The sequence below is a fragment of the Odontomachus brunneus genome, unplaced genomic scaffold (genome assembly GCF_010583005.1).
Source record: "Odontomachus brunneus isolate Ranch 3 - 2012 unplaced genomic scaffold, Obru_v1 Obru_scaffold_010, whole genome shotgun sequence".
Taxonomy (NCBI): Eukaryota; Metazoa; Arthropoda; class Insecta; order Hymenoptera; family Formicidae; genus Odontomachus; species Odontomachus brunneus.
Window position 1 is genome coordinate 3388342 of NW_022639460.1, and position 10813 is coordinate 3399154.

Below are 10813 nucleotides of genomic sequence, written 5' to 3' on the forward strand. Positions count from 1 at the left end.
TATATATATATATATATATATATATATATATATATATATATATATATATATATATAAATGTTTAGTGTGGCAATTAGAGCGACACTTATATTTTTAGTATATCAATTAAGTAATATTAAAAGTGAAATACTGCGCACGAATACAACTGAAATATTTATCCTACTATTAACTTATTTCTAAATCTCCGTCTCCTTGAGACACCGATGTTTGCGACACGCATTGGTGCGATCAGATTTGATATTTTCAAATTTGCGATTACATCGAAATATGAAAGAAAGAAGAGATCTTTCTTTCGTGCTGATTCAGTTTTGCGTCATGTTTAATCTCAAGTGGCACGTTTAGTACTATGAAAATGCTATGAAAATGCTATGAAAATGTGTCATGCAGCGCATATAGCAACTTGGCTTTATAGAAAATTTCTTTTGAATGCAGCTACTAGAAAATTTATCGCATGTTTGGTAAAACGTACAATACACGTTTCTACCGTGTTTCAATTTAGTCCACCTTTTCTCTCGCTCTCAAAAGGTGAAGGCGGAATTTCAAAGGTTTACATTATGTGTCAATTGCTTTGTTCATAGTTTTGTAACTCTACATCTTTCTGTATCTCTCTCTCTCTCTCTCTCTCTCTCTCTCTCTCTCTCTCTCTCTCTCTCTATGCGATATATTATTATAAATAATATTACATTTGTCCTGTGGTTATACACGCAAAAGGAGGGTAAAGCAACGTGGGATTTCCTGCTCTATTTCGTAAAGTATAAAAAGTCGATTCTGTTAAGTACAAGAGATAACGTGGGTGAAAAATTTGCCTCTGCACATTTCATCGAATAATAATATGCCCTTATACTTCGCATAACATATTATTATTATATTACTTAAAAAGGATGTGATATCCATACAGACGAAATCAGATTTTTGTTCAAAAGAGATGAAAAACGCGAAAAGTTGACATGTTACCGCACATGAATATAAGTTACAAATTATATAGCTCGTCGTAATATCTCGTCGCCTTCTATTATTCCTTATTATCGAAATTTACTGGTGGTAGGAATGCGGCCGGCTGCTGTGAGTCCCATTTGTACTGCCTATAGAAAGAAATAATTGATATCTGCATGGACGTCACGTCTTTTGTATTTAAACTGATTGAAATGAAGCCCTGTTTCAGTTAGCGTCCTTGGGATATTCGATGTCGTCCGCCGTTGTGTTCTGACGGCAGCGGTACTGATACGCGCCCGACTGCAGGACGTCGTGGTAGCGCACGCACTTGTAAGTGCTATCCGGGCACTCGCAGCTGCAAAGGTAATACACGCAATACGATAAAGAAAAAGATTGTTCAACTCGCGCGTACGTGCTTGTAATCAGGATTTTTCAGGCGAGCCGTAACAAAAAAGGAATTAAACATTTCAGTTGGAAGACGCGACGGTGAGGCTTACATGTACTTACTGATTTTTCATAACGTATTCGGAGATGCGCGTACGCGGATTATAGACCTCCCACGCACAAGGTAAATTGTAACAGTACCGCCTCTGGTCGTCCTCGTTTCCCTCCGTACTCCGTAGAACTCTCGTGTTTTTAGGTCCGTGCAAAACTACATTTTGTAGACGTTGACCAAAAATCTGTGCGGAGGAAGGAAATGTATTTAAATAATGAATCGTTTCTTTCTTTTTTTCGACACGGTTATTAAGTACGAATCGATCACTTGGACAAGTGGAACTAACGAATAATTCCATTTACGAAAAGATATGCGACAGACATTACATATAAATGCTGTTATTTTCTGAAGAAATTATTCGACTCGCGCAAGGATATGATCTACAAACACGCGAATACGGTTGGTTTCTTACACGTCAAGTGCAATAAAATATGGATACGTGTTATAGTACTCGTTGGAAACACGATCTATTCGGAAACACGTTCCATAATACGTGTCTCGGACACGAGAAAAGAGAGAGGAGAGCGAGAGTGACAAAAGAAGAGAGTACATTGCAGCAATTCACGACACGTAAGTAACTGCGAGGTTGCGTCTGCAATTAAGTTTGGTATGCGCGACGAAATTATCAGCGGTTATCTCGGCCCGGTAGACTCGATTCGTGAAAAGAGACTCAACTCATAATTCTTCATTTAAGCCGCGCGCCACCATATCGTGGCACTTGTTTGATAAGCCGGGTTGAAACGATCGATTCATCGAACGTGTATGTATATCTCGTGCACTCGTTCGTAAACTCGAAGGTTAAATCGATCATAACAACGTTAGTCGGCTCGATCGCCAAGCGATGGCGCGCATGTCTTTTGTTTCTAGAGGGTGGGGTCCAATTGACCACGGTACGATTGGACACAGATTGTAATGATTGGTTCGACCTGGTAATTCACTAGATAATTTTTTGCATCGGTTGGTTGTGTCCAATCATACCGTGGTCAATCGGGACGCTCCCGTTTCTAGAGACCCTTCAAGAGAGCTGGCTAACTAGCCCACAAAATGGCGGTCGCAAATATGTGAGCTTATAAGAAGTGTGTGGTCTATTTTTTCGCTGCACTGCTGCACTAGTGCAATAAGTAGAGTGAGACGAGTATATTTTTTCTCACTCTAACTTATTTTGGCGTTGCCATTTAGTGGGCACAAGTCACGTGCACCAATCACGCGGAGCCCCCTAATGGCCAGTCTCTACACTCAAGGGTCATGGACGTAGTATGCATGGACCTCGCATACAGCCAGGAAACTGAAGCCGACATGTAGAAAGAGACCATAGACATAATATACATAGATTCCGCATACAGTCAGAAAAGAGAAGCCAATATGTACAGCCCCTCTGTTCTCTGTCTCTTTCTGCATAAACAAAGTGTGCAATAAGATTTAAGTAAGACTTTTACTTGCCAGTCTAGTCGGGGTGCTGTTGCGCTCTATATTATTATGGAAACGAGAAATGGATGCAACTAAAAAGTGACAAAATAGGAAGAAAACTATAGTCCATCTATTCTTGCTCTCTTTCTAGATGTTGGCTTCACTCTATTAGACGACAGAACATAGGACACTCGGAGTCCATGTATACTATGTCCATGTCAAGGGTCTCTATTGTTTCTAAATAAGAAAGATGTCGTTGGATCACGCGCGCACGCGCACATCTTAACATATACGCGCGAGAAAAGAAGACGTCCCATCTTGTTATTCGTTCTATCCACTCTTCCGTAAAAACGCGAATCGCATGTTTAACGTTTACTTTCAGTTTGCTATCGCTAACCATCAGATATCACATGGAATCTTACCTCGGTCCTGACTACCATAGCCGTGTCGATCACAGTTGGATAGCACAACGTAACCACGATCATGACGACTACCACCATCCTTGTATCAGCGGCGCTGTAATTCGTCCTTGACATTCTCACTTGACTTCCTTTGGTCCTTCTGATTTCTTCACTCTTGCCTCTCTTTGCGCGATTCTTCGTAGATGTCGAGTACTTGATCTTTACTCGAGATCGCTTGGCACCTTGGCGAGCGCAAAGCGCGCGCGAGGCGCGCGCATATGCACGTCACAGACACTAGAAGTAGTGACGAGCGAATCTAAGCGCTTTGTCCGAAAGTACCGACGTATGTAACAACAAGGTTGTCAACGTCAAAGGCCGACGCACTCGGTGATAGTTGAAATATGTATTTGGATCGGGGTCGGGGATCAGAGACGCTGATCTCTTTTTTTCTTACTTGACGTCAATATATATTAGAATTCGAACGTATCCCGCGCGCGTGTGCTCGCTCTCTCCCTCCCTCCCTCTCTCTCTCTCTCTCTTTCTCTCTCTCTCTGTCTTTCTTTTTCTTTCCGAGTCGTACGCGTGCTGTATATATCACGAGATTTTACCTTTACATAGACTGCCTTCTTTGTATAGAGTGAACACGCTTTGGAGTCGCCGGGAGTTTATATAGGCTGGGCTAGCTGCTGTGCCAGAGTATCATTCGTTGAGAGAAGAGGGGAGAGAGATTTAGGCAGAGAAATAAGAAGACGAAGAAGATGGGAGAAGGGGAGGGAAGAGAGAGAGAGAGAGAGAGAGAGAGAGAGAGAGGGGGGAGGAAGGAAGGAAAATGCTTAGATATTACAATTGCGAATGTAACGAGACAACTTCAAATGCATGATTTTTCGTCGCTCGCATTCATCAATTTTTCGCACTTGACATATTTAATGAGATAGACGGAGCATGTGCACGCATTCAATGTGTTGATAAATCAATTTGTACTTACGCATCGCTATCGCTGTAGACTTAATGCACAAGTAATAACGCTCCAGATTGAATTGCCGATCGGAGCATCGCGGCGTCAATAGAAGCGTATAAATGGTGCGCCGTCTTTCGTTGTCTGATGTAACACCGCTTGGGAAACTGTCAGATAATACGTGACAAGACCTATAGGCTCAAAACGCGATCTACAGCAAACGTTACAGTAGCGAATTTCATAATTGTGTGAGAAGCTGTCGAAATAAGTTATTATTTAGATAAGCGCAACAGATAAATAATATTTCATCAGTCGCTACACAACGAAAATACAACACGCGTCTGTATGTGTAAATAGCGTCGATTTTTCCACTATGAAAGTTTGACGAAAGCTTGACAAGTCTGTTGTGATAACAAAATGAACATTTACAGCGAGTCAAGTTGTCACCAAGTTATCAAGTGATAATTGCTCAGCGTTGATGACGAATCCAATCCCTAGTTTTTTCTTTTTTTTTTTTGAAGTAAGGAAAGTAAACAGAGCAACGTGTGTCTCGTCGTTAACAATTTCTGCATCGCGTCACGTCACGTCACGTCACGTCATACACGTCACGTCACGTTACACATGTCACGTCACGTCACGTCGTGGCATCGCGCACATGCAAAGATGAGACGTGCGGTCGCGATCTACGCACTACGAGATCCAGGTCGAATTGTCGCGATCGTGTTGCATCTACCGATCGTGTGCGTATCGATTTAGAGCTGAAAAAGGAGTCGTCGTGGCTGTCGGTCATTTCAATCGCGATCATTCGATAACTCGATATATGTACATGAGTAGGGGAATACGTTGAGGCTCGACAGGGGCACGCCGACTTGTCGGCCAATTGCAGGACTTCGCGCCGTTGACGTCTCTTCATGACTTCGACCCATCGGCAATTTCTCTCGACCGCGGTCATAATGTGAATTTATAGCGCTCGCTGCGATCACACAAATTTACGCCGCGGCGAATCTAACGTAACAGAATTGTGAAAGTAAACGGAAGGAGAGAACTTGTTGAGCAAACTCTTCTCTCTATGGCGATCTCTCGACTATCTACGTACTTTTCTTGCACATTACGCATCGCCCAAGCTTCCTCCCCACGTTCACGATTAACGCTCGCATCTTTTCGGTCTAATTAATGTCGTATGGACGAAATATGTACGGAGAATAGTACAATGTCGGACGTTTTTATTTATATCCTTGTCACATTAACCCTAGATATACATACTGGGGTCTGCGAGACCCCAGGCAAAGTTTGAAACTCTAATATTAGTAGAGAGAATAAGTAAGGAGGATATGACCGCCATGTAAAAAAAATTTGAAGTCTCTTCTGTAAATTGCAACTGTTGGAGCAGTCAATTGTCTGTCGGTTTTGTAGTAATTTACACGTAAAGTAAGTTCGGGATCTCCTAGACCCCAGTGTGTACACCCCAGTGTGTGTACTTCGTGCAACTTTTTTTGCAAGTAAGTATATTTTATAATTAATTTTATTCGAGTTCATAATGTAAATATATATTCTAAAAAATGTTAGATTAAATAAGTAATGTAAAAAGAATGAATTTTTATTGGAAGACAGAAACACACGGACTAAACGCCCAAAATAATACTGCCTCGTTGAGTAAATGTGTTATTTGCCGCTTTTAAATTATTGATATTTTTCTTTTTCTGTCCCTGTTTCTATTACAAATTATTGAGTTTATATTTTTTAACATAAATCCTAACTCTTATACTTGTATGCAAAACCACTAGAAAATAGAAATATGAAAAATCGTCAATTTTGGAGCCTTGTAATTTTCATAATAATATTCCAATATTTAAGCGACCATTTTTTTCTTTGTATCTTGAAATATGTCCTTTGAAAATCTGAAAACTTTTTTCAATTATCTTTATTATCAAAAAAGATATGCATTTTTCAAGCTATTACGGTAAAATAACGTTTCCTTTGCATTTATGAATATTTCTAATGTTTCAACACGTCTTTATTATATGATGTTTTATTATGATTTAATCCTAATTTTTAATAAATATATGTGTTTATCAGTCTATTAACAATCGGGAAAAAATGTCAAAGTACGGTGATTTTTACCGGAGTTATAATAAAAAAAGTAGCTGGGGTTCTTCAGATCCCAGAATATAGCATCTACGTATGCGAAAAATAAGTGTGTATACCTAGGGTCAACAGAGATATTATTCTACAAACGTATCTCAATAAAGATATAAAGTCATTTGGGTAATGAGATGTTTTGTAATCTTTTGGTCAAATCTGCGAAATAAAGGGTCTCGATTGCGCAGTTATAGAGAGAAGAGTGAAACTTTCAGAAAACGCGTTTGGAACGAATCATTCCTCCGTCGCATGAAGTTCTTGTCGTAGGCTAGTCGTAGGATAGAGAGGGAGGGTACAGAGGCGTGTAGAGCCTATGACCTCCCGAGATCCGAATTACGTCATTTCGCTTCCGGGGAGGAACTGGAGACTGCGTAGTTTGTCAGAGCTGGTCTTTTCTTTTTTTGTATCTTTGGCGTCTCGTTGAGCATAAGCGTTGAACGTGAGAATACTTTTCGGAGACTCTAATCGGACCTATCGAAATGTACCTCTCGGACGATTTTAAAACTATGCGATATCTATGCACCGCGTTATGCATGCCCTCCGTGTCTTCTCAAGCTTCGATGTCTTCTAATTCTTCTTCTTAAGATTCTGATGTAACATCGGCGAGTAAATATTGATGATACAGAAAACAAACAACGTTCTTTTTCTTCTTCAAAAAGTTGGTCTTTTTTCTCACCGCTCTCTTTCTTTCTTTGACATGATGCAGAATCAGCCATGCAATTAGCCGCAAATCATCTCAGATAGAGACATTTCCTCGAAGGCACAATCGCGCGATGACCCCATGACGGTCGCGTTACAGATTACTCCTGCATTTTGAGATTACTCAATGAAAGAATGACCTAATGTTGTATCGTCATACCCTGTGTATAATATAGGCATCAATTGTATCCATACGGTTAGCGACTCGAGAAGATTTCTCTGTGTCGTTATGTCGTCGCGTGACATCAGCTATACGATGGATATACAGCGAAAGAGAATGAAACCAATTGTTTCTCTTTTATTTTCCTCCCGTCTTGCGGGAGATTCTTTTCCATTATTTCATTGATACGCTCATTTGACCGTTGGAGTGTTGCGTGGTGTTCCATGAGACAAATCGCTTCTTGGAAACGGCGTATGAGCCTCTTTGGAATCCCAATTTTATGATCGTTTAAATTCGACGTAATTACCCGTAGGATAATTTATCTACGCGTGATCAATGAGTTTCGTAGCAAGACATCGTTTGTTCAATTTATGTAATTTTAGGTATCATTTTAACTTATAAATTACTTTCCGATTATAAATTACCTTCCGATTAAGCGCAAATTGAGTATATAGAGTACATATAAAGAGAGAAATAATATTTTTTCTTAATCTCTCTCTCTCTCTCTCTCTCTCTCTCTCTCTCTCTCTCTCTCTTTCTCTCCATCGATTCTCTTGAGCGTTTGCGCGCGTAATAAGATACTTGTACAATATATTGCGAAACATTTCTTATTGCGTGTAATAATACGTACGTGAAATTGAGTGATTTGAGTTGTCGAGCGGAGTGTGCATTCACATCTTTTTGGCGTGAATACACCTCAGAGACTGATATATCACTCTACGTCGCAAGTGTGATATATTGTTTTCTTTTTACTAGTCGCACGAGTGCAGATAAGTCGATAAGATCGCTTACGTAAGACACCTACGCACGTGCGTTTTGTAGCGTGACAGAGTTTAGGCTAAAGGAGGCTAGGCTAGCTCAGGCCGAACCAGGCTGCACACAGAAAAATATGCTAAGAAAACCGACAATTTAAACTCAATTCATTTTCCATCTTTTAAGTAATCTTTAGTTATCGTCAACAAGGAACATTTTCTTGATAATAGTCTTAAAATATATTCAACGTAAATTTGACTAAAGCTCATTACATCATTGTGCACAAAAAAGGAATTAATTTTCTTTACCAGAGTATATTAGAAAGCTTTGTTGAAGGAAATATTGCTTCGACTCTATGTAACAAGCAAACTGAATTTCTCTTTTAATTTAACACATATATTTGATTGAAATGTTAAACTTGTTAGGAGATTCGGAAATGTACTTTGAATAAATTTAATGGCTTGCGAAGAAGCAGTGATGGATTCGCTGATATATAAATAAACATATGAGATGAGCAAGTTGAAACAAGTAACGAACGTTCGAACGCAATATATATTTTCCTGTGTGAACGAAGCGAGGCAAGACGAGAAGAAATGAGAAAACGCTGCAGCTTGTTCAGAAAAAGAAAAAAGAAACACACACAACGATGAAAAAGAATATACGAGATGAGCAGGTCAAGTAGGACCGGACTGGGTGACAATCTCGATGACGTGCGACTCGATCGCTTCTTATCGTCGAATGAGAAGAAATTCTCGGAGGGAGATGGCCGATCAAAGAGAGCTTCCTCGTGTCACGAGCGGTCTAGTCGGAGCTAGTCACGACCGGGTCAAGGAATCGGGTTAAAAGATACGTGCGACGTTACAGAGTCACTTTCAATCATCGATCGGTTTACGTAATCGCGAGCGCAATTACGCGCGCACTCGATCGACGAAAAAGTTGGTAGAAAATTTCGTTCTATTCTTTTTATCACAATGTTTATCGCCATTATCCTTGCAGCTGTTGTTCTCACAGGTTACGAGGTGGACTCGCTGCGATCGGCGTCGAAATAGAGAGAGAGAGAGAGAGAGAGAGAGAGAGAGGGGGGGGGGAGGCAGAGAAGGACAGAAGAGACAGAGACAGAGAGAGAGAGAGAGCGCTCTATTATCTTCTTCAGCTATTTTATCCTGGAAACCGCCTCACCTCTTTGGTCGTTGGAGATTAACATCCGTTAGCGACTGGCACGGTGTCCACAAATACCTACCGCGTACCCAGACGATTTTCCAAGAAGACGAGAAGAAGCACTTTCCGGTTTTCTTAGCAGATGCTAACGCATCGTCGGCAATGCTCTGGTTCGCGTTGCGCAACGGGGATAATCGCTGTTTCACGGGTTTCGTAGACTTTACGATGCTGTAATATGTCAGTGCATTAGTTGGAAGGAAGAGAAAATAATACGAGATGCGCAACACAACATCGCGTCGTCCGTGATCCGTGAATCTGTGAAACGTTATTTGACATATAGGTTCACACACACGTTTTCACGGAGAAGAATCTCGTGGTCAGGATTGAGATGTGCATATGAGGATGTGCGGAACTACGTTGTAAATCATAGCAGGATATTTCTCTTTCGCGGAGAACAAAGCGGAAAGTCGACGAAGAAGGATCTTGAGGGCCAGGAATCGAGATTGACAGAGAGAGGGGAGGGACAGGAAGGGGAAAGAGAGAGAGAGAGAGAGAGAGACGATAACAGTCGGTTGGAACGTGTCTTCTCTCGTTGGTTCTCGCGACGCGTAGCCACACCGCGGGCCGAGCGGTAGACGGCGCGACGCCGTTTATTCGCGTCGTCTGCCGTCCAGCGTCCGGCACGAGACAACGTCTCGCGTTTGCGAGCACATTACCGTCGCACAGGTACGCGCGACTCTATATTCACGCGACCAGCGCTGATCTATTCAGAATGCGTCGCGACGGCTCAACCGTTGCGCAATCACTGTCGAGTTTCGCGACGGAGATTGCTCGCACTTTTGGAACGATTTCTCGCAAGACTGGTTCAATTGTATGACATCAATGACGCGATATCGTGTTGGCAAATATTTGATATTTGATTTTTGCCATGGCATTTTTCTCTCGTCGACCAGCATCTTGCTATTTTAGCGTAGCATGAACGACGTTCCTTTCGCAATAGGTGGCGGTCGATTTGGTCGCTATCGTTAAAGTCGAAATGTATCAGTCGGGCCACGTTGCGTCGTCGAGGGTAATAGAGTCGACGTGGCGGGCGCCAGGCTTATTCAAAAGGAGAAACAAATCAAACAAAGGCGGCGCGACGCGCGTTTCCGTCGTTGACGTGTGTTTGTGCGTTGCATGTTCATAAAATGAATGTCGAAAAGTTGTTTGATAGGCGCGGGCCGGATCCACTAACTATCGTGATGAAATTTACGCGCCGACGGCGTCGGCGTCGGCGGCGCCGTCGCCGTCGCCAACGATTACGACGGCGAAGACGACGACTGTTCTTAAAGATCGTCGTTCACAGAGACGAGAACAGCAACACCTCTTTGCGTGCACAGGCGCCGATCCTAAAGTTGTCGACGCGTGTCGCCTCTGCGTCGTCGAATGCGTCATGGTTGGTTATTTTATCCTTGTTTCTCACTTTTTTTATATTTTTCCACGAGCGATACGCGTGCTGGAAATAATATTATTGTTTCCGCGTTTGTCTCTCCTCGAGACTCCTGAGCACCATGATACTTTCAGATGGCGACCATTCTGATCATAACGTATCGATAAGAGAGATTTATTAGCCAAAGCATGGTACCATATGCTTGAAAATCGGGAGCTCCTACATATATATATATATATATATATATATATATATATATATATATATATATATATATATATAT

The 10813-nt window shown here is 41.6% G+C and overlaps 1 protein-coding gene across 2 annotated transcripts; it reads right to left on the bottom strand.

Moving 5' to 3' along the window:
• Positions 1 to 586: 586 nt before the first annotated feature.
• LOC116840575 lies at positions 587 to 3927 on the bottom strand. 2 transcript variants are annotated; one of them, XM_032807438.1, is made up of 4 exons: positions 3846 to 3927; positions 3259 to 3531; positions 1441 to 1613; positions 587 to 1288 (listed from the first exon to the last, which is right to left on the bottom strand). In XM_032807438.1, exons 2-4 carry the CDS (start codon positions 3370 to 3372, stop codon positions 1159 to 1161), a joined length of 417 nt encoding a protein of 138 aa, XP_032663329.1. In that variant the 5' UTR covers positions 3373 to 3531; positions 3846 to 3927; the 3' UTR covers positions 587 to 1158. The 2 variants fall into 2 exon arrangements, with proteins under 2 accessions (XP_032663329.1, XP_032663328.1); XM_032807437.1 differs by having other exon boundaries at positions 3259 to 3886.
• Positions 3928 to 10813: the final 6886 nt, after the last annotated feature.